We start from the raw sequence: 22,804 nt of genomic DNA on the forward strand, positions 1-22,804 counted from the left end.
AGTCTGTAGGTTCCGCACGATTTATAGTGGTCAGTACAGTTTTCATTGGTTTCAGTTGATGTCTTCAGCAGTTGTTTGGACGATTGAGTTTGGCTTTTTATGACTAGAACAGGAGTATTGGTTTTCTTTTATCTCGAGCACATTTTTAACCGCTTAAACTTTGCCATCTGTTTTCGAATGTTGGGCGTCATTACAAAACGCTAGATTTGATTTTAATGTACAGTAGTTAGTAACCGCTGGTACTATTCACAATCAATAAGTCATTTTGAGAAGTTTTTACGTCTTAACAGTCCATCGCTCCCCGCTACCGAACCGGTCCCCCCCTTTTTTCTATGATTTGTTTACTGACAACGCTAGAAAACTATAAGTTGCAGAGTCGAATCCCATCATGGAAAATATTCCTATCTCTCTTGCTCTCTGTTGGTTAGGGTTTCTTTCCCTCTTTCTCGTTCAGGTTTCATCTCTCTCTCTCTCTCTCTTTGTTGATGCCTTACTTCAGTTGCTGTTATGTGGCGTAATGTCATGTCTGATCCTCATTAACAATGAGTTATAGTAGAAATGTTTTTATCGTACGTGACCTAACAGGCACTTTTTAGGAAATCATTGTTAATTGCTCTCAAAAGCAGTTTGTAGCAAATATATTAATCCTGTTTGTCTCTTTTATGCAATTTCTCGCTTGACCGATTTTTCGTCTGACCGATTTGATTTTCGTCTTCAGAAACGGGATCAAGAGGTAGTGCCTTGTTTGCATTATGTTCTCTTAGAGCCTGTCGACCTACTTGTCTTCAAGTATGCGATTAACAGAAACTGTTTTGTTGGCTTATACTTATGGTGTGAAGGGCGGTTCTTAGAAATTGATCCCAAACCCCACCCACCCACCACCCCCACATCAGTCCCTCCAATCCACTTTTGCACCCCCGCTGGGGTGCACGCCCGCTGCTCTCACCTTACGCCCATTCAATTAATCTAAAGCTAGCCTCAATAAACCGTTGCTAGCTAATGACGAAGGCAACAGCTCGCCGGTCGTTTGAGAGCAATTCTCCCGACGTTAGTAGGTTATGTTGATAATTTTGTTTCTGCGTAATCGCAGCATTAGGCTTCTAATCTACAGTGCATTAACGTTAGATTGTTCTCATCTACGGTTAAGTTAGAGCTCATCCTCACACAGACAGCTTAACAGAGGCACGGGATCGGACTATCGTTCATTGGCGTGTCAATCACACACCTTACCTTTCGCCTATCACGCCATATATTAGGTGCAGAACGGTTGATGGTGGATCGCCGCGTTGATTGGGTCAACCATTTTAACATTCTTTCCGGCAATAAGTGTGTATATTTTAACGAGTGGGTAACCGATATAATAAGCGAGTAACCGGTCATAAGCGATATTTTCAATTTTGACCAACTACTCGCTTTTACTGCTTTTCATTGTATGCAGGTGATACTAATTAGCTCCAACCGTTATTTTACTGAGTGTGTTTTAACTAAAATACTTCTTTTATAAGTTTAATGCGCTTACTGCTGTTTGAAGCTTTGACTAAGTCGTTAACTCATGACTAGTAAGAGCAATATTTGAGCAGTGGTGCGTAATTTCACTGCGCATTTCATCTCTTCAGTTGTTAAAAGATAGGTAAGTCACTGGTTTTAAAACCACATCAATTAATTAATACACGAGACCAAGATGCATGAGACCGAGTGCCAAGTTGGTGATTTTTAGTGGTGGATGGTGTTTCAGTTAAGGATAGTGTTTTTACGAACATAAATATAGACTAGACTAGTGCCTTTGGACACATCAATTAGTAATGGATTGAAACGAGCCCTGTAGACCTTGGAGTGAAACTTCTAATGACAGGCAGCATCAAAATGCAGTTGTCTAATATGCGTGTTTTACAAGCACGTAGTAATATTTGTTTCCCATTTAGGATTGCTTACTTGAATTTGTGGACCAGTTTTGGGCTCAATTACTTAAGATCATATACATTTGATAACTCCAAGTTTTATCAAAATCGCAAGTTTCACAGTAACAAGAATGTTTTTTTTTCAAAATGTTTTCACTTTTGTTCAGCTACGGTTAAAGTTGCATTTGCGTTAAACATTGGACGTAGAAAAGGTATGAATACATTGTAAAAAATAACTATTTTACTGTATAGCTTAGATAGAGTTTATCAACTTTACATGGGCGTATCTGGTAATTTACCATTTCTTTTCCATGGGTACGAAGGCCAATAATGTAGGAGATGGATGATGTAATTAATATGGTGATTGGCTCAAAAATTTGGTTCTTTCTACTAATTTCGGGCGTTCAGTGTAATATTGAACACCAAATTATGATTTTTATCGCATTATTGAACGTATATAGCTTTAATACTACACTGCTAGGTTTCAACCGCTGGTTTGTACGGAGAAATTTTGTCTACTCAAATTTTGAAAAGAATAGAACACTTCTAATACATGAACACGCATTGAATGCACATTAAACTACTGCTTTTTGACGTATCGAGTTATTAAATGATTGAAACAAAGCCGTAGGGAGAGTGAAACTAATAAAAACAAGCAGTGCCACAAGTATTCTAAGTATATGGTACAAAATCTTTGTCACTCGAGGGAATTAGTGCCCTGACACGGGTGCTGGGCACGATGCCCGGCGTGGAGGAATAAGATTTTGTTCTAACTTATTTAGAGAGCCTAAGGATACGAAAGTGTTGAATTTCATTTGAAATTGAGGTTAAGAGTTCAATTTTACAGATTAAACCACAGATTTTTCAGATTTTGGTTGAAATAAACCAAAAGTCTCCGTCTCCGTAGCCGATTATTTTAGTGGTTTGATTCAAGTGTCAAAAGTTAGATTTCTTATTTGGAAAGATTGAACTTAGATTTAAAGAATAGAAAGTCTATTTTTATCCTAAACTGAGTCTCCTATAGGACATTAAATTACAAAAAAATGGACTTTCGCTTCTTTAAGGCTAAGTGCAGTCTTTCAAAGCAAGCTATCTGCCTCGAAGTTTTAGTGACCGAGGAAATGGTACCCTGGTTTCTCTGATGTACTTAATTTTGAAGCGTTCGTGATTTTAGTGTCAGATTTAATTTTTGATCTGTTTTTGATAGCATTATTTGATAGTTGAGTTATCCGACAGTTTTGCATGTATTGCTTTAATCTACGCACACAAAAATCACGTACGTCTGTAAATTAGTATAAGTTACTTAATTTTGCTAATTTAAATGGTGAAATGCCTGTCGTCGAAGTTAATACACTAGGTGAGAAAAGTAAACAATCATAGAAGTTTTACACAGGAAACCGTCTGGGATCTTTTTTTGTTATCCCCCGCACGTCCATTTGCACCCCCACTAATACATGTTATAGCATATTGTTTGCTTGTCATACACTAAAATATACAATTATGCACAAACGGCATTTACAATTGAATGATGCAGCGAAGTTTTGAATTAAAGACATAATTGTATGTGGTAATTAAACTATGCTTATAATTTAAGCAGACAAAGAATAACGCAAGTTTTTGCTATTTTTGCGCTTATCTTTCGTACGAATATCTTCATGACACTAATTTGTTTGACAACCGGAAACCAAAGTCCATCTAATTGTCTACTGGCGCCGGAAATTTATTATTACTAATTCGAGGGACCAAAAAGTACATATTTGGGGGTGCAAGCAGACTGGTTATATAGGAAGGGCGCAAAAACGGAAAAGATCCACTGTATGTTTCTGAAGTCTGCTTTGGTCAGCCTAATTTTGGCCGTTTCATTAGATTTTTCTATCAATCGATACATATAATTCAGGAGTTTAATAGGTATAAATTGGAAAAGCTGACAAGTTTACTTGCTCAGAAAATTCGAAATAGAAGTTGCAGTAATCTGAGCCTCGTTAAACTTAATGCCAGTGACAGAAAACTTGACAATTTTTATTTGGATTATCAGCAATTTGAGCGTTTATTTTGGTCAACGAGTGTATTCTGGCATAGATCCAAATTAATTTAATTGAAAATGCCGCGTCAATGTTAATTGTAGCTTCATTCAATTTTAGCAGTAAAAAGGACGTTTTCTCAATATATATGAAATCGAATTGGTATTTAAAACTGAATTATGGTAATAAGTGTACCTTGATAAAGTGTTAATCTGATGGGTTTTTTTTTACTTTATCCAGGCACTGGACAAGGCTCTTCAGCTGAAGATTAGCGAATCCAAAATAGCCCCAAATGCAGGAGTGTCGCGTGTCGCTTCAACATCGTTGAGAGGGAACCTTACACAGCAGCCGTCTAATAGCAACAACAATCACAATGATGCGAGTGAGAGATCCGATTCTGCGAACAATTTGAACTCATATCCGAATCAGTCTGCTCAAACAACTATTAGAAGACGACCAACTGTTCAGTCTGCAGTAAGCAGAGAGATGTCTATTCATAGGGTTAGAACTCTTCGTCCTTTCTCCAAAAATCTTTCTTCCTTTTCAAAATTGTGCGGACGTTTGTTTTTGCATTGATGATTGTTCGTGTAGTCAAATGAGAGATATTTGGGGACTTAGAAAATAAATTAGCTGCCGGATTTTCGAAGGAATTGGGAATGAACTTGGCGATTGTATAAGTTACTACTACATATTTATCGAGTGCGTTATAAAAGACGTAAGTTGAATTCCAATTCCTTTTAAACTCCCTGAAATATTTCATTAAAATATAACCCAGAAGATCCAAAATTTCGAAAGCTGGTTGTGAGGATTTTAATATAATTTGATTTAATTGTTTAGGATCGAACATTTGCTTTTTCAAATGACCAGATTGCAGCGAATGGAGGAACTGTAGAAGAGTTAGTGGAACACATGCCAGGTGGAAGCCTAGGAAGACACCGGAGCTCTGCTGTGAGTGGAATAGGTGGAGTGGTGCAACAGGTGGCATCTTCTAGCCTGGTGAAAGGACTGGTGGTGATGCTGCTCCTTTTAGCCTCTATCTCTCACTCTATGCTCATTTATCAGCTATCAAACATATCACAAGTGAGTTCTGAATACTTTAATATATTTTATACAGTACTTGGGGATATATCACGCCCCCACCCCGCGCGACCACCCGAATGCTCACCTAAAAATTATGAATTATGTGTTTTAATATAACATATAACACGTTACTATGTAAGAATAAAGTAGTACGTGCGCCTGAGGGCTTAGTGGAAGTTATACGCCCAGTTAGATGGGGGGGGGGGGGAGGTGGGGGTGGGGTGGCAGAGTAGATCTGGACTGGGTGGGGTAGATCAAATGCAACCTATTAAAGTTAAGTTTAAAGGACGATCACATGAGCTTCGCAGCAAATTGTAGTCATTCAATTTGTAAAACTTCACACAAAAGACGATCCAAGAGGTACTTCCGAGATTACAAGGCACGTCCAAGATTTCAAGGCACAAAAGATTTCAAGACTTTACGGAAAGCCAATAGAGCACACAGTTAGGTACCTGTAATCTGAGATGTGACGCAATTGCCAGGTACGACAGATTCCGTGATAAAATAGAATCTGCCTTTACTGCAGCAAATTTGTCACCAGCTGTCAAAACCTCATTCCATCGATCAACTCGCGCACAGGAAATATTTTCAATCTATCGTGCAAAAGCATTTATGTTCCGCGTTCGACAGTTTTCAACTCCTGGCTGCGATCGAACACTGTTCTCAATGCTTCTACCAAAAACGGGTCTTGTTGGCGATGTAGCGGAGCAAAAATTTGTGCTTCATGAACAACTGATAGAGGAATACGGTTTGTGCAGTAGAAGCACTTAGACTTTTCGATGCTCATTAAGAAAACTCACGAGGTGTTTGGCTATAGGGCAAACAATATCTGTTGCGTTTCCGGAAACGGCAAAATGCTCCATGAAATTTAACGTTTCCAAACTTAAACTCACGCAATCAAAGGGGAGTTTTTAGCTGAGTTAGCATTGCGCTATTACTGGGTACATTCTTAGGACCATATCAAGGCAAGGTCTCGCCCAAAGAGGAATGAGCAAAGGAAAAAATTTATATTAATCTGATTGTGTAGATCATAATTTTCTCAAATCCTTGATGCCAATTATGTATTTCTTAGATTGTTTGGCCTTGTTTCAGATTTCAAGATCATTACCAGAGTCCAGAAGCCCAGACTTAGATCTGTCCAAATTCCAACATCAGCAGAACAGTCCGTCATCAGAAAAATTGCAATTTGATAGCAGTACTAGTGAAAGCAGTAGTAAAAAAGCTCCACAAGATTCTAAAGAATACAAACATCAAAACTCAAATCAAAAGTCGACCGATTCAGAGTTCACGTCTCAACAGTTGATGTCGTTGATAGTGAACTCACATATCCAACAACAGAATCAATTCCAGCAGATCATGAAAAACAGTCTTACAGTTTTGGAAGTCATGACCAATAACATGAACAGTATAAACATGTTGGTATCTTCACAAATTGCGCAACAGGGCTCATTTGTGAACGAATTTGCTAAAAGTATGAACAAAAATCCAGTAGATAAACAACGTAAACAACCATCTGGGTCAGCTGGACAATCGCAGCAATCGTCGGAGAAAATAGCGAACTTAAAGCAACTACAAGATGGTCGACAATCAGATACGAAATTAAATATTAACTCAAATCAACGTGATCAAATTATTTCTAACTCGAATAGTAATCATTATTCGGAAACTGATTTAAAATAGTAATGGTCGTATGCGTTTGTTGGCAAAGATGCTCTGCCATTTGTTTGCATTTGTTTTCTGTCAGTCAAATCTCATTGAGTTCGTGTGCGTGTGACCATTTAGATTTTAGTTCTTATAGATGTTAAATTATGGTGCTAGTTTAATAGACATATTCAAATTGTTTGATTATATAGATATGATAATCGAATTGTCGGTCTTGGTGTCACTATAATTCTTTAAATGAAACATTTCCGATCATAACCTTTTAAATTGCTCTCAAGCGGAGTTTGTAGCAATTACATAAGGCCTGTAGTTTCTTGATTTTTTTATTAATAGCAGCACAGCGATAGCTGGGGCTATTATTGGCCTCCTCTTGTTTTTTAATTGCTCTCAAACGACGTTTGTAGCAATTATATTAGTCCTGTCGGTCTTTTTTTTATGCGATTTTTCGCTTTACCGATTTTTCGTCCGACTCTTTTGAATTTTCGTCCTCAAAAATGGGATAAACAGGTAGCGCCCAGTGGGCAATAAGTGCTCTTAGAACCTTTCAGCTCTGTTTCAGCTCAAACTGTTTTTACGACATACTTATGGTGTGGTTCTTAGAGGTTGAAGACCTCTACACTGTTGACCCCCCCCCCTCACTATTGCCCCACCCGCTGTTACCCCCACCCCATTGTTACCCCCATCAGCCCTCGGTGCCCCCCCCCCCGTTTCTAGCTACTGACGAACAACCGCTCGCTAAAAACACGCAAATTTGAACTGTTTTGCACAAGCTTTTTGAAAAATTTTGAAATTATTTGATTTTTATTAGCTCTGTGTCAAGGGAACTCCTCTAAATTATAATAATAGGTTACTGCATAGTTTATAGTGGTAATGGAATAGTTTCAACATTTTAACATCACGAATGTTAGCATATTTTTTGATAAAACGTGCAATTTTTTTCACTTTTTTTCCTTAAATTTTTTCTTCCTTATTCAGATCCTTCCAGACCCAGGGGCCAAAAAACCTCCTAAGGGGTTTGAAAATAAGTTAGTGACATTTTTTTATTGGCCATGGAATAAATTTCAACCTTTTAATGTGACAAATTTTTGCAATTATTTGATAGAACTTGCTTTTTTAAGTTTTTTTTTTAAATTTATTGTCGTTTTTGGATTTTTCAGCGTCACAAGCCACTGAACCTCCTCTAGTGTTTGAGAATAGGTTACTGTATAATTCACAGATGTAATCGAATGTCTTGCATGATTTGAACATCACGAATTTTAGTATTTGTTTTGACATTCGTCTTCAGAAGCGGGATCAAGATGTAGCGCCCAGTTTGCATAAAGTTCTCTTAGAGCCGTTCAGCCACCTAGTCTCCATGTATGCAATTAGCAGAAACTGTTTTGGAGACTTATACATATGGTGTGAAGGGCTGTTCTTAGAAATTTATCCCACACCACCACCCACCCACCGACCCCACATCAGTCCCCCAATCCACTTTTGCAGTCCCGATGCGATGATTCCCCGCTTCGCTCAACTTACATTCCATCGTTTAATCTAAAGCTAGCCTCACTAAACCATGGCTAGTTACTGACGAAGCCAACCGCTCGCCGGTTGTTTGAGAGCAATTCGCCCGACGTTAGTGGGTTATGTTTTTTTTTATTTCGGCGTCAAGATTTTTGTTAGAACCATATGACGTCACGACCACTTTTTGTTCATTCGTTCATGCAATTTCAATTGAAACGCGTTTGTGACGTCATTCTTCGCTTTTAGTGGATCGAGTTTTTTGTTCATTCGCGTGATTGAGGTTTTGGTCACAAGTGACTTACGTCACTCTCAAAAATGACTTCCTCACTTTGAAATTTACTTTAATTCAAAGAGATAAGGTCAAGTGAAAGAGTCACTCTGAATAAAGGTTATATAAGAGCCATTGTTATTGGCAGCAATAACTTCAAAATATAACATCTCAGCCTAAAATGAAGACTATTTTTTTGGTCTGTCTTTTTTACCGATTTTTTGAGACTGCAGATCTACGAAGCTATTGCGGCTATTTTCTGGCATTCTGCCACCTATGTTCTGACGCTTTTAGTTTTTCCAGCTTGTCTCCGGAAAAAAGTTTAAAAAATATCGATGGCATTTCTACAGTAGAATTATTGTGGGTTTCTGTTTTTTAAAACTTGTTCGAAGTTGCTTTTGTCAAAATTAGGATTGCTTGTAGACTTTTACCAATTTTAATTCACTTTTTAATGTAAATTACCTATTGACTGTTAATTGCTCTCAAACGAAATTTGTAGCAATTATAATAGTCTTGTCGGTCTTTATGCAAATTTTCGCTTTACCGATTTTTCGTCTGACCCATTTGACTTTTCGTCGTTAAAAACGGGATAAATAGGGAGCGGGTATTAAGTGCTCTTAGAGTCTTTCAGCTCAGTTTCAGCTCAAACTGTTTTGGAGACTTATGGTGTGAAGGGCGGTTCTTAGAGGTTGAAAACCCCTCCACTGTTGACCCCAACCACTATTGCCCCCACCCCCCGCTTGCTGTTACCCCCACCAATCGCACTGTTGAAAACCCCCCACCCATCAGCCCCAGGTGCGACCGCTCGTTTCTAGCTACTGGCGAACAACCGTTGAAAACATGCAAATTTATACTATTTTGCAATTTTTACTATTTTGCAAAAATGAAAAAAATGCATTTTTGCTAATTTTTCCCACTATACTAAAATATTTCGAAGGAGAAATAAAGTTTTTATCTCATTTCTGTGTCAAGTAAACTTTTTCTTGGTCGCAGTAAACCTCTCCAAATATTTTCCGTATTCTTCTGTGCTGTTGAGTTCCTTTTGCGTTATCAAATTCCCATCAAGACAGATTAACGAAACTGTCGAATTGGCCAAGACATTTTTCAAGTTTTTGCTCAAAGTCAGACAATTTTCCTCTAAGCGAAGTATTTTGAGCCGCGAACATGACGAAAGTTCACACGAGAGGTCAGCAAGTCGATTTCTATTCAAGTTAATTTCGACGATGTTGATTCGGCCAAACCCTGAGGGCAATTTAACCAAATAATTGTCGCTCGCTTCCAGAACCTCCAATCGGGAACATTTTGATAGGGTACTGGGCAAAATTTGAACTCTGTTGCACGATATGTTCAAAATTTTGAGGTTGGTGAGTTGTCCGATATCTCGACTGATGAATTGGATGATGTTGTTAGAAACATTTAAGGTCTCCAATTTTGGTGAGTTATATACACCTGAAATATCTATTTGTGATTGCGAAGTTTTCACAAGGAGGTTCTGGTTTGTATGACAAGGCTACCCACTCTGGTTGATTTCCAATGGTGATCTTGCAAGATTTTCTAAACAATTTTTTTGCAAAACTTAGATGAAAATAAGCACTTCATAGCATCTTGCGGTGCAATTAAACTCGCCCAGTACTGAAACTGACTTGGCGGTAATCACGGAGTGTTTATTTTGTTGATTTTTTCCGTGAGGGGTTTGTTTCCGAGACCCAAAAATGTGATAACAAAATGATCATGAGAAGCCGTACATGAGCTTTTTAAAGACAAAAACATAGCCAGCAGATTGCCGGAAAGTAGCCGCCGTTGACGCGCTTAGACGCACATCGGGATTGAAACAGAAAAAGAAAAAGAAGAGATTAAAATGCACAAAATTTTTTCCTAAGTTTGTTCTAATTCACTGCAGTTTCAGTTATATTCTAAACCTATGCTTACTTCAACTTCTAAACTGAACGGCATTAAGCTTAATACTAATATCAGCTAGTAATTGCTCTAACGAAGTTCGATAACCTAATGCACTATGACTTATCGACCGGGCTTTATCGGTTTATCCCGTTTCTTTTGATTTTGCTCTTTTGAGTTTGATTGTATTGACTACATTGAATAATTCAGTGCGAAAAAAGAAATCAATAAAAGAATTTAAAATCCATTCAGGTGAAACGGGGAGTGAGATAAGTCAGAAGTCAAACGTGAAAATCGTGACTTATGCAAAACGAAAAACGTGATCAAAAGGAAAAGCAAATTAAAAAAAAAACATAGCAGGGCAAGTCCTGAAATATAATCTAGAGAATTGAATGAAAAACTTACAAGTACTTACCTGACCAGAAGATTAATTGAAATGCCAGCCAAAAAACAAACAAAATCGTATCAAAAAGTTGAGAAACTAAAGCAGTCAAACAAAATAAACAAAGACTCAATGCTAAAACTTTTACTCTGAAGGCAATGATTGATCTCTTTAGATAAACCTATTTCCAAAATATGTTCAAAACCAATTCTTGTCTCTAAAATCGGTCCAGGAATGTTGCTGCAAATCCTGACTTTAATATTTCAGAATCATTTCTGTCTTTCTAGAGGCTATCCAGTAACCCAAATCCAAGCCTTAAAAATTCATTTGCTCATAAAATCGGTAGGCCAAAATTTTTAGAAAAAATTTTAAAAATACAAATTTGTTCTGTTCTATTAAAACGTTGAAATCCATTCCCTTGCCCCCTAGCATTTATGTAATAACATGTCATCAAAACTTGGAGGAGGTTTTTTGGCTACTGAGGCAAGAAAAACAAAAAAGGAGAAATAAAAGACAAATTCTTAAAAAAACTTGCAAAATTTATCAAAAAGTTTCTAAAGTTTGAAATATTAATTTGTTAAAAATAATTCAATTTACACTAACAACCAAGCAGCAAATTTTTTTTATCAGACCCTGGAAAAGGTTTTTTGGCTCTTGAGATTGAACAAATATAAAAAATTGATAAAAATTTTAGGAAAACTTGAAAAAAAATTGCAGATTTTATCAAAATAAAGCTTAAATTCGAGACATTTAAACGTTGAAAACCATAACCATTCCATTGTTACTAGCGACTATGCAGGGCCCTACTATCAAACCTTACAAGAGATTCCCTGGCCCCTGTGGCTGGAAATACCCGAATTAATTTATCTATAAAAATTGCAAAAATTAGTATCATTTTGCGTGTATGTGTTTGTAGTACCAAAACATGTAGCTTATAAAAAGGTCATAACAAGTAATTGTGTCTCGCAAAAAACCTTCATCAATTTTTAAAAACTTCAATCTAAGACTAATCAATCAAAAATCTTTAAAAAATTACAAAAAACATGTAAAAGTACACCATTTTGAGCCCAAGAACTCTTAAAAATGATCTTTTAACCTGAAAGTAAGGTCATCCCAGCAGCTACATCACTCTAAGCACTTGAAGGACTAGTAAAGCCTAATCTGGGTCTCTAATGAAACTTAGTACCCGCTGGGCTTTACCTGTTTATCCCGTTTCGATTGGTCAAAGTCTTTAAAAAATGTGTAAAATCTTTAAAAAAAACAGCGCTTCAATACAATTCAAATTCTTTGAATTGTAAAAAAATGAGAGCACCTATATAATAGCGTTTGAGAGGCTGACGGCGGCTATTCAAACTTTTATTGAATGGACTTTGAATTCACCAAAAAGGCTGAAAAAGTATTTTAGCATATCATTGATTGCTCCTAATGCAACTGCTGCAGATCAACAAGCACAACGTTTTTTTAAGTTTTTTTTTCATTAATGCAGTTTTATTAAAGTTGATAAAGTGGCTCAGTCATTTATTAACTAGAAAACAAATCTGTTTTCATTAGGTCAATGAAGATTTGCGTTTTAAGCTGTGCTGATTACTTTTTTTCCTGAAAAAGAAGGTTTTCTTGTAAGGTGCGCGCGACTCACAATAAAATCGTGTCATGGAGGCGTCACTTACCTCGTTCAAAAATTGCAAGAATCTTGCAAGATGACCGTCTTTAGTAAGATCTTGCATGAGAGACCTGACAAGATAACCATCTTCTAGCAAGATAACAGTCTTAAGTAAAATCTTGTAACACAACCGTTATTGGCAAGAATCTTTCCAGATAACCGCCGGAGTTCGAATAGGATTTAGAGAACATAAAAGTGTACCAGGTGGGATATGGGTGAGGTGACAGTTGTACAGCTGTAGAGATTTGAGTGACTGAAAGTGGCCAAACCACCCTGGGAAGCTGTCAGAACGGCCTAATGGGTTCACACTCAGGTCCAAACATCTGAAAACACTCAAGATGAGCTCCCAGACCCAAGATACCTATTGGCCAGACCAACTCGGGTCGCGGACATTGGGGTCCGGTGTGACCCAACCTATTGGTCTGAAAAAAATTTGGTCGCGCCTTCTGTCTGGCCAATACCAATTTTTGGTCTGTTCTGGACCCAAAATTGTCCGGCCAGTACCTATCTTGTGTCTGGGAATTCATTATTCTTGGGAAAAATCAGAGATGCCAAAAGTTTCCATAATAAATATCAAGATAACAAGCATTGACAGAATTCGATAGGAGATGAGAAAATGAACTTCAATGGAGATTAGTTGTGCGTATCTTGTTTATTTTTAGTGTATTTACTGTATAATGTATTTATTGTATGATTTAGCTGAATATTCAGCACCAAACCCGCGCAAAACTTGAGAAATTTTCATCCATTTTTTGCATACCTCAATTTATTCTGTATTGATTTCAGGCTTTCTGGCACGCGTTTTAGTTCAAAGTTAGCCAATGAGAGAGCTCCAATTTTACCAGCAGTGTCAACACGAGCTCGTACTTGGCTGGCACTCTCCTTCTGAAAAAAGTGTTCGGGTGCCCGTGGTGAGGCGTTGGAAATAAGAACTGGTTGATCCGGACAAAAATTGACCATGATTAGACGATCCAGACAAAAATTGGCTAAGACTGGATTTAGCTCGACATGGCGCCAACTACCATGCAATAATCCGAGGAAGCGCGTTTATGTTTCGACCCTCTGGGACTATAAGAAGTTATGGTGTCATTCTCAGTTTGCCCACAGAGATGAAATATAAATTTTTATATTTCAATAGGACTGAGGGCGCAAAATTGACCATGGACTATGATACGAATTAACGCGTTTTTGTAGCCATTTGATTTGACATGTCGGGCTTATGAAGAGAAGAAAACTAAAGACATTAAATTAAACTGATGCAATTTAATCAGACGTTTCGTAACTATGATCCGCAATTATGTTGTCTCATGATTCGACATAGCGCGACAAAAATTATGGTTCAGACCGTTCACTTAACGACTGGTAGGGTACACCCCTCGTCAATAATTTTGGAAACATATTGCCACCACCTCACCCCGGGTGGTCTAAGCAGGTGTAACTACTGTTAAAATAGACCAATACTTGATATATAAACCATCTCCAACATGTAAGTCTATTGTACTATGCCATTACACAAAATGGTCGTTAGGTTCTCAAACTTTGTTATCCCCATAACACGTTTTCAATATATTTCGTGTTCCTCACATTCTCTCTGTCTCCCTCTCCCTTTCTCTCTCTCTAGCCAAGTTTATGTTGAATGGTCACAGCTTCCAATCTAAGATATATTCAGCAAAAAGTAATACGCAATTTACGTTGGTTGAAACTTTTCTACCGAAGTAAAACACATGAAAGATGACAAAATGGAGCTCTAAAGCAGGATTATAGCAACGACGTTGTTTCCATCTATGGAATCAATGAAAAGGAAAAAGTGAGAAATATACTGAAGCATATGTGCTCACTTCGACAAAACTGAAAAGTTTTTAATTTGACTTTTTACACTCTTAAAAACTTGGTTTAATTTATTGAGGCGTGAGTGATCCAGCCTCCTTAATTAAAAGCTAAAAGTGAACTTTATTTTTTACTCGAATTGTGACTTACGTTGAAATGTTTAATTTTTCATCCTTGACAAGGCGGCTCAGCAATGTGCGATGGCACATAAGGTTCCGACCCCGCCCATTCACAATTTTGGCATAATTCTCTACCAAATGAGGAACAGATAGAAAACTCGAAATTTATTTTTTAGGAATTCCAAAAAACCCAAAAAAAGCCCAAGTATTTTTCGAAAAAATTGTGTATGAACGATAAGCCTCCAAAGCAAATAACTCAGTGGAGTAAAAATTAAAACATTAAATTGCTGTGATATGCCAATATTGAGAAAGCGAGTGAAGACCAACAGCAAAATCAAACAACAACAACAACAACAAACATTAATTACAACAAAAACTTTTTGTCCGTTTTAAAAAACAAAATTTAATAACAAAGTCAACATACCGTCAGATGAACCTAAAACTGAACAAAATAACTTATAAATCACCAGAAGAGATATGGACCAGTCCATAAAAAGGTTTGATAACAATTAAACAAAAAAGAACGAAAACAGTAAAGTTAAAAAATTCGCTTATTTTTTAAAACAATTAACTTCAAAGTCATTAAAAACGTTAGAAATCGAGCAAAATATCCCAAAGGTTTACGATTATCAATTTTTCTATAGAAGGGCATTAGAACCTGTCCTTATTCATTTCTTTAAGCGGCTAAAAAGAAGAACAAAAAACAACAAACTAATATTCAAATGGAACTTGCCAGAAAACGCTGTCAAAACCGTCAAGCCATAATTATATCCAAAGTCATGAAAAACCCCATATACAAAATGAAAAATTTAAATGGGGTCGTTTAATCATCCAAAGGAATTTTCTGAGACTTGCAATTATCCAGAATAATTCTTGCTTCAACGAACGTCAAACATGACAAAAATCAAATTAATTTACTTTTTTTGAGAAAAACCGGTGTCGAAGTCAGTAAGGTCATAACGCATTCTTTAAAAAAATAGATTTTGGGACATCAATCCCTTTTGACAACTTGCCTTTACATCCATATTGTCATCTCTGACCTGTAACTAACAAGATTAGGTACCAAAAAGAAAAATAAAAAGAACAAACTTGCGAATTTAAAAAGTTCTTGATTTTCAGTTTTGGAAAACGATTGTTTTCAAAGTCATGAAAGCCATCAGCTATGTACTAATTTCAGAATATCGGCTCATCTATTCTTCCATAAAAAGCCATTGAAACCTATCACTATACATAAAATTTCAAACAACTGAAATGACAAAATAAAAATGACAGTTAAAGACAAAATTAAAAAATTCAATTAATTTCTTGAAGAAAGAAGTGTCGAAGCCGTTAAAACAATAATCTATTTCTTTAAGGATTTTAACATGTTCAATTGTGTTTCATTTTCAACGCTAATAATGTGATAGGAGAACTGTCAGTAATGTTATAATGTGACTAGAAAACGTGAAAAACTGGCTATTTCTAAAAACAAAAAAGAAATCTGAAATCTAGTGGTATGAAAGCCAAAAAACAATAACTTCAAGCTTAAGAACGCAATCGATACTAAATTTGCAATTAGTAGATTGAAGAAGCATTCTTTCTTTGCTGACGCTAAGCTGCAAGTTGGCCAAATTAAAAAAATGGAGGAAAAGTTCATTAAGCCATTATTTATTTAAAAATCAATTATTTTTTTAAAGTCGATAAGATCATAACTTTTAATTAAAAAACTAAATGCATTAGTTTGGAGCTGCTTAGGAAGCCATTTGGCCCTATCACTCCTGAGCTCTCATTTGATATGTTCTGTTCTTTATTATTAAAAAAAAGTCTTTTTTCAGAAAAAAAGACCGACTGATTGCAATCCGGATTCTCTTTGGATTGTAACAGTCCAAGATTGGCCCAAAACTAGCCCTGCGAATGCTTATTGTCCGTTGGGAGCTATTGATTTGTCGAATATTGTAGATATAGATAATTTGTTAGTTGAAAACCCCAAGAAATTTTGCTTTTTTGATAATAAACGAGTAAAGCTAGCAAAAAATAGCAAAGTTTTAATTGCAGAGCACTCTCAGCGGAAGTTGATGTAGCAAAAGCCCACTTCTGAGTCTACAAAGATTGTAATATTGTTGTTTGGGGGTGTAGTGCCGGCAAATCTTATCAAAGTGGACTAAAGTAGCTTATTTCGTCCTGTTTTCGATGAAAAAGGCTGAATTTTGAAATATTATCCAGAGGTTTTGACCAAAAAATTAAATCAGAATAGTCAACAAGGCTTGTTTGTTCTTAAATTTAAATCAACGACTCTATTCTTAAAAATTTCAACAAATTTTAGCAGAATTGACGAAAAATTAGGCAAAAATTTCGAAAATTGTGAATAAAACAACGTGAATTCACTCTACTTTTTTCAGAAGTTTAAACATCGATAACTCCGTGCAAAAAAACGAAAATTCAAAAAAATCTTTTTAATTCAATATTCTACGCTGGACGAGCTTTCTAATGATACTAGTCTCAACTCTCTACGATGAATATATCGATCGGCGAAAATTGACTGAACAAAAAAAAAAGTCCATTTGAGTATATAGTTCCTCCCCCCTCAAGAGGGGTCGGAACAATAAGGATTAGAAAGACGGCCCTTAACACAAAATCTCAACAACTAGTCAGAACTAAATTATTGATAAACGTGCAGAAATCATAAGAAATGAAAACAAAACGCAAGCAATCCATAAAATTTTTACGAAAACAATTGTTCAGAGCCATAAAAACCGTGAGCTTAAGTCAGAAACCATAATATAATCGCGTTGGGTCTCTTTTATTGTAAACAGTATCTATCATTAATTGAGCCCTGATTTGAAATTCTTGTCCGTAATTTACATAAAAAACATTTACTTAGCGGAAATCTTTTGAAAAAATGGTCGCGCCCCATTAAAATCTAAAAAATTTTTACCATGAGGATATATGGGGAGATCAAGATCAGCTCAGATATTGCTGAGCGTCCAACAAGACACTCAATTGTTGAAATGGTTGCGAAATAGATCGACTCTTTATAAAATTTTTCAGTTTGTCAAAAATAAATAATGCATTTTGTATAATTATTGACTTCAAATTTGCAAAAATTGGCAAAATAATATTTCCAGAAGACTCTTAATGACAACAGGAGTACAACTAGCCATTTTTTGAGATTAAGAAGATTATGGTCGCAGTTTAAAGGTGTCTACTTTCAGCGAATTTAAAAGAAGTGGGCTAAAAAAGCCATTTTTCGACGAAAATTGTCTGAATCCAACAATTCAGCAGCCCTCCTCTATACTTAGAGATAAATTCAATTACACAAAAAAATTAAAAATTTTAGCATATTTTAGCAATATTGACGAAAGTTTGGTCAAAATTGACGAAAATTTGGTCAAAAATGTGAAAAAAAAGGTGAAATAGGTCTAATATTCACAAAGCTTTAAACCTCGATAACTCCCTATAAAAATGAAAAAATGAAAAAATCTTTTTAATTCCATATTCAACGCTGGGCGGTCTTTCTAATGATACCACTCACAATTCTCTACGATTATTATATCGATCGGCAAAAATTGTCTGAACAAAAAAATATAGCCGGTAGAATACCCTAAACGACTCGAATCGTCGTGCATTATAATATCTAACCTTGCCTTACTGAAATCAGAACATCAAAATAGACAAGAGAAAAAACAAAAGTAGCCCAACAAACCAATTTAAAGAGTTTTTAAAATGCCGACAACTTTGTAGGTGCGGTGGGAGCTAGGTGGGGTGGGTGGGTAGATAGGTTGGGGAGGTGGGTAGTGCTGGGGTAGTTGGGTTGGGTGGGGGGGGGGGGGGCACGTGGGGTTAGTTAGGTGAAGAGAGGGGGTAGTTTGGGGGTTAGGGGTAGGGGGGAGGGGTAAATTGGGGCGGGGGTAGGTAGGTGGTGTGGGGCTAGGTAGGTGTCTGGGTGCGTAGATAGGTTGGATAGGTTGGTGAGGTGGGTAGTCCTTGGGTAGTTGGGGGGTAGGTGGCGGTAGCTATGTGAAGGGAGGGGGTAGGGGTAGGTGTTTGGTAAGTTGGGGGGAGGGTGCGGGAGCGGTGGGGAGGGGGGGGGGGTAGGTAGGTGTTGGGGTGGGGGTAGATAGGTGGTGGGGGGTGGTTTGTGCGGTGTAGTTGAGATAAATAGGGGCGACTTTTATAGGAACAAAAAATCTCAAAATGACTTTTACCCCTTGAACATTATCAGCAGTTCCTAATTCCTATACATTACAAGCGAAGCTACTGTTAAAGTCCAATCTTCGAAAACAGAAGTCAACAATCAAAAACGGAGATAAATGCTCGAACAGAAAGAAGTCAAAATTTAAGATATGAACAAACTTTCTTTCTGCTAAAAAAGCCTGTAGAATCTCAAAACTCCTCTTCGAATCGTAAAAACCTGTAGAGTCTCAATAATCCTCTTTGAGTCGTAAAAACCCATTTGAGCATGTTTGTGAGACTCTGATATCTGTTTTGGCACCAATTGGAGGAGAACTAAACAACTCTCCTTGTTTTTAAGTTTTGTAAATTTGAACCCGCTTGTTAATTGAGGTAAGTGTATATATAAATTTACACTCTATGGGGCTGGCAAGAGAATTTGTAATTTTTCATTTTTCTTTGCGCACGAATGAAAAAATTTATCATGGTTCCTAGTTTATAAACGCATCCAATAGCCACTATCAGGATCTATGAACACAATGACAACTCGCTCCAGTATCATGGAGTTTATGCACGCTTGCAAAAGTTTTGTGAAGTTTTGTAAATTGCAAATTGTTTCAAGTTTGCAAATCTGATGAAGTAAACATCAATTTATTTTTTTTAAGGTGAACAGTTTAATGATCAGGAAAAGACGTATAACGAAACCCTTATGGACAACTTGATGGCGGTTTTTTGTCATGAAAAATTTCGTGGTCTTGCATACGGTAGTGGATAAGAAACAAAATTGCGTTGTAAAAGTTCACCAACTTTTCTTCTTTTTGCTTACGAGTCAGTTTTTTACATGTAAACCAAATTTGGGATTCCATTTTTGTCCTAAAATAGAAAATAATTTTGAAATTTTCGATATTCTATAGTATATGTTTTGATAAATTGACGCCTGGCGGCAAAAAATTGAATGTCGTATTTGTCTAGGAGGAAGCAACAAGAATTGGCAATTTTTAGTATGCTTAGCACCAAAAAAAATAGTTTCCCGATAAAAAATTTTGAACCGGGAGGTCTAAATAATCACACTAAAATTTTATCCGATATAATCAATTAATTAAAATTTGCAAGATCTGAATGCATTTTTTTTCAAAAAGAAAAGAATGATTTTTGGAGTTATGGATCCACAGTTGCCTGTTTTTTTGTCTAGCCAATGGTCACAGACCAACGAGACACAAAATGACCAACTGCATTTTTTGCATTTTGCAGAATTGTTGACCGATTAGTTTGATTTTCAACAAAACGGGGAATCATTTTTTACTTTCAGTTTGTGTTTTAAAATAAGACTCTATGAGCCAAAAAAGGCTTTTATTTTCACAGTAGTTATTGGTATTACATAAGACACTATACAGGCGCAATCCAGCTTCGGATATTGTCCTCATATATTTAGGATCTATTGTGCCTACATTTTATTCATTTTTACCACAGAAACGGTGAATATTTATTTTCACTGTTTTTGAGCCAAAATTGCAGGAACTTACTTATTGAAGTTTTCGCTGGAAAATTCTGCTTTTTGTCAATTGTATTCAAAAAAAGTGTTTCACTTATTTTGTCTACATAAATATAAACGTGAGTTTAAATATTGGGATCTTTTCCGTTTGTGCCCCCCAGTACGTTATGCGCCCCCCAGTTACAGAGCACGTGCCATTACATAGTAAATTACTATGTAAAAATATTGCACGTGCGTCTGGGGGGTGCAAATAATATGCGCCCACTAAGCTGGGGGGGGGGGGGGGCACAAACGGAAAAGATCCAAATATTGTTAATCACCATTCGTGAGGTAAATAATCGCAAAAACTTCATTTTAAAATTTTAGCTGGTAGTGTGAATTTCACAAAATGTTTAAGCCATGATTCAACACTATGAAATCAAAACGAGTATCAGAAACATTTATTTACATCGTTTTTAATTTTCTAAGAAAACCAGCTCTTCCATATTTTGACCTAGGATTCTAAAAATCTGCTGGCATGAGTTAAGATTTCATAAGAGACAATTTCATCTCCCTTCTTTTTGTTCGTGATCAAGAAAATATTTTTTTATGATCAGCCACTTTGGCATGATATCTATTCATTTTTCAGAAGAATTTTACTCAAATGCTAATGATTAAAGTTCTTTTTTGTAAAATAAAAACCTAAGGCTCGAATTAAATTAAAGTTTTTAAACCTGTTTTGCTCGACCCTGGCTTGAACCCTGACTTTTAGACTGAGCAGTAGTGCTTCGACTGCGTCTGCTCTTCATGACTTCTCTATTGCCATTTCTGTGTCTTGCCGGCTCCGATTGTTGTGCTTTTTTCAGTTAGTGCTTGCCCCGCTCATTCAACTTTTTGGATCTACTCTGTCCCCCCCCCCCCCCCCCCCCCCCCAGGGTTTTTATGACTCCCAGTAACAAATTATGTGCTGTTATATAGCACGTTACTATGTAAGAAAATAGCACGTGCGCCTGGGTCATAAAAAATTTATGCTTACTAAGCTGGGGGGGGGGGGGGGGGGGAACAGAATAGATCCGATTATTGTATCGGTAAGCATAGCACTACTACCAAAAAACTGGCCATTAATGGTGAAAATTATGTCAACTATTGAACAAAACAGGCGCCTGTTACGTCATCTGTCCAATAATATTGGCTATTTCGTCAACTGTGCAATAATAGGTAATATTAATGAACAAATGACGTAATCTACACCTTTAATTGTTCACAGGACGACTATATTAAAGCATTCAAAAGACACGCACAATCGTAAATTAAGCAAATTAGACTGTTTTCGACGATCGTTTTTAAAGGTTTCGTTCGGCATTTGTCCTCGTATCAATCCATTTATAACTCGATAAATTGAAAAGCAGTAGTCTAATATACACATAAAGTACGCTTATCCTTAGTTTAAGGGCGTGATTTTTGTATCCGTAAATTTATAGTGCTAAGATCGGATCTTTTCTGCTAGCTAGAAATTTTTAATGATGCTTACGTTATATGCAACAAATATTGGTTGAATACGTAATATTTTCCAACCATAGCTATGCTAGCTTTTAGTAAATGCATATTGCTCATATATGTTCACGTATAAGATTACTTAGCTTTAACAATATGTTTACACATTTATAAATGGGGGTGCCTAACTAAGCGGGGGGCGGGGGGGGGGGGCTAGCAGAAAAGATCCCTAAGATCATTAGTGCTGATTTACGTCAACTGTTCATTAATAGTGCTGTCTGTTTCGTCATGTGTACATCGAAACTGATTGTTACGCCAGCTGTCCAATAATAGCTGAAGTAATTTGGACAGCTAACTTTATGGTCAGCGTTATTTCATATATTTGCTCTATATTGACTGATAAAAGTCACATAGGCATGTAGGCTAAAAATACAAATGACAAAACTATCAATTCCAATTGCTCTTAAACCTTCAATTTTATTTTGTGCTTTTTGGTGCTTTAATGATGGTCCCCTCAGTGAGTTACAAATCCTGTATCATTAATTGACCTAAGTATATGTTATAACAAAAAACTTGGTGACCCGATGGACTTTGTGGTTTAAAACAGGGGCGCTTGCACCGAGGTGGTGACTTAATAACGTATTAAGTTTTATGTTCTTAATTAATTAGACTACCACATGCAAGCTTCATCGATACTCTAGCAAATGAGTGCAGACCTCTATTGGCACCCTCATTACCTTGCCGTCCACTGGGATCAGTATTCTAAAAATAGAACAAAAATAGACCATTTTCCACATAAAAGATTGGTTTCTGTAGTTAGAAGAAAAATTCTTGACCATGCGAAGAGCTTCAACATTTGTAGAGACACAGAGAGAGAGAGAGAGAGCCGTCAAATTGAGCTGTATATGTAAGCTTTTCATATGGCGTGCTCTTCTAAATTTATGGCCGCGGGAGGAAAATCAAAAGAAATTGGACCTGTATAATTGCGTCATGATTGAATTTTTTTTATCGCACAGCAAATTAAACATTCGAAGTAGCTATTTAACCTATTAGAGTGCTAGAAAATAAGATTGAATGTAAACTTAGAATTTAGGTGGCTTTTAGCGTAGACGTCTTGATCTAATGTCTATTAATACAATTTCTAAATAAAAAGTTTTTTCGAGGAAAAAAATTATATCGGCAATTTCTTGAGATTCTGAATTAATTCCCAGTAAATAAAATTCTATGAAGCGTGTACTAATGAAAATGTTATGAAGTGTTTTTTACTGTCTTTTAAAAAGATTGTTAGTTGCTCACTCTTTGACGACTCACTGGTTAAAAAACGTTTTGCTGTGGTTTGAGTGCCTTGTTGAACAATATTGTTTTAGTTGAGGA

General features: G+C 36.5%; 2 protein-coding genes across 8 annotated transcripts in view; one reads left to right on the forward strand and one right to left on the reverse strand.

Annotated features, from left to right (window-relative positions):
- The window catches only part of LOC142340577 (uncharacterized), a 31,549-nt gene extending 24,630 nt beyond the window's left edge, over nt 1-6,919 (forward strand). Inside the window, exons 9-11 of the mRNA XM_075391249.1 lie at nt 4,160-4,420; nt 4,757-4,999; nt 6,092-6,919. Of these exons, the coding sequence (XP_075247364.1) occupies nt 4,160-4,420; nt 4,757-4,999; nt 6,092-6,679 (1,092 nt within the window). The 3' untranslated portion in view covers nt 6,680-6,919. The remainder of the gene's footprint in view (nt 1-4,159; nt 4,421-4,756; nt 5,000-6,091) is intronic.
- A 2,431-nt stretch (nt 6,920-9,350) lies between these two features.
- Nucleotides 9,351-21,815, reverse strand: LOC142341172 (leucine-rich repeat-containing protein 57-like). Of its 7 annotated transcripts, XM_075392074.1 has the most exons (7): nt 21,727-21,808; nt 21,044-21,140; nt 20,671-20,826; nt 13,131-13,255; nt 12,572-12,693; nt 9,951-9,986; nt 9,351-9,881 (listed from the first exon to the last, which is right to left on the reverse strand). In XM_075392074.1, the coding sequence occupies exons 3-7, from the start codon at nt 20,743-20,745 to the stop codon at nt 9,400-9,402; spliced, it is 840 nt and encodes a 279-aa protein (XP_075248189.1). In that variant the 5' UTR covers nt 20,746-20,826; nt 21,044-21,140; nt 21,727-21,808; the 3' UTR covers nt 9,351-9,399. The 7 variants fall into 7 exon arrangements, with proteins under 7 accessions (XP_075248189.1, XP_075248193.1, XP_075248191.1 ...); XM_075392078.1 differs by lacking the exon at nt 21,044-21,140 and having other exon boundaries at nt 20,671-20,792; nt 21,684-21,815; XM_075392076.1 differs by lacking the exon at nt 21,044-21,140 and having other exon boundaries at nt 20,671-20,817; nt 21,684-21,806.
- Nucleotides 21,816-22,804: the final 989 nt, after the last annotated feature.

Source organism: Convolutriloba macropyga, chromosome 6 (assembly GCF_964194025.1).
Source record: "Convolutriloba macropyga chromosome 6, txConMacr16.3, whole genome shotgun sequence".
Lineage (NCBI taxonomy): Eukaryota > Metazoa > Xenacoelomorpha > Acoela > Convolutidae > Convolutriloba > Convolutriloba macropyga.

Bases quoted from the DNA above. Each gene is read 5' to 3' on its own strand.
- LOC142341172 (XM_075392078.1), bottom strand. From the start codon at position 20,745: ATGAAGAGCAGACGCAGTCGAAGCACTACTGCTCAGTCTAAAAGTCAG. The intron at 13,256-20,670 runs GTTTAAAAACTT...CACTTTTTTCAG, and splicing joins GCCAGGGTCGAGCAAAACAG to AAGGAGAGTGCCAGCCAAGT. The intron at 9,882-9,950 runs GTGGGTAGCCTT...TAGATATTTCAG, and splicing joins ACCATTGGAAATCAACCAGA to GTGTATATAACTCACCAAAA.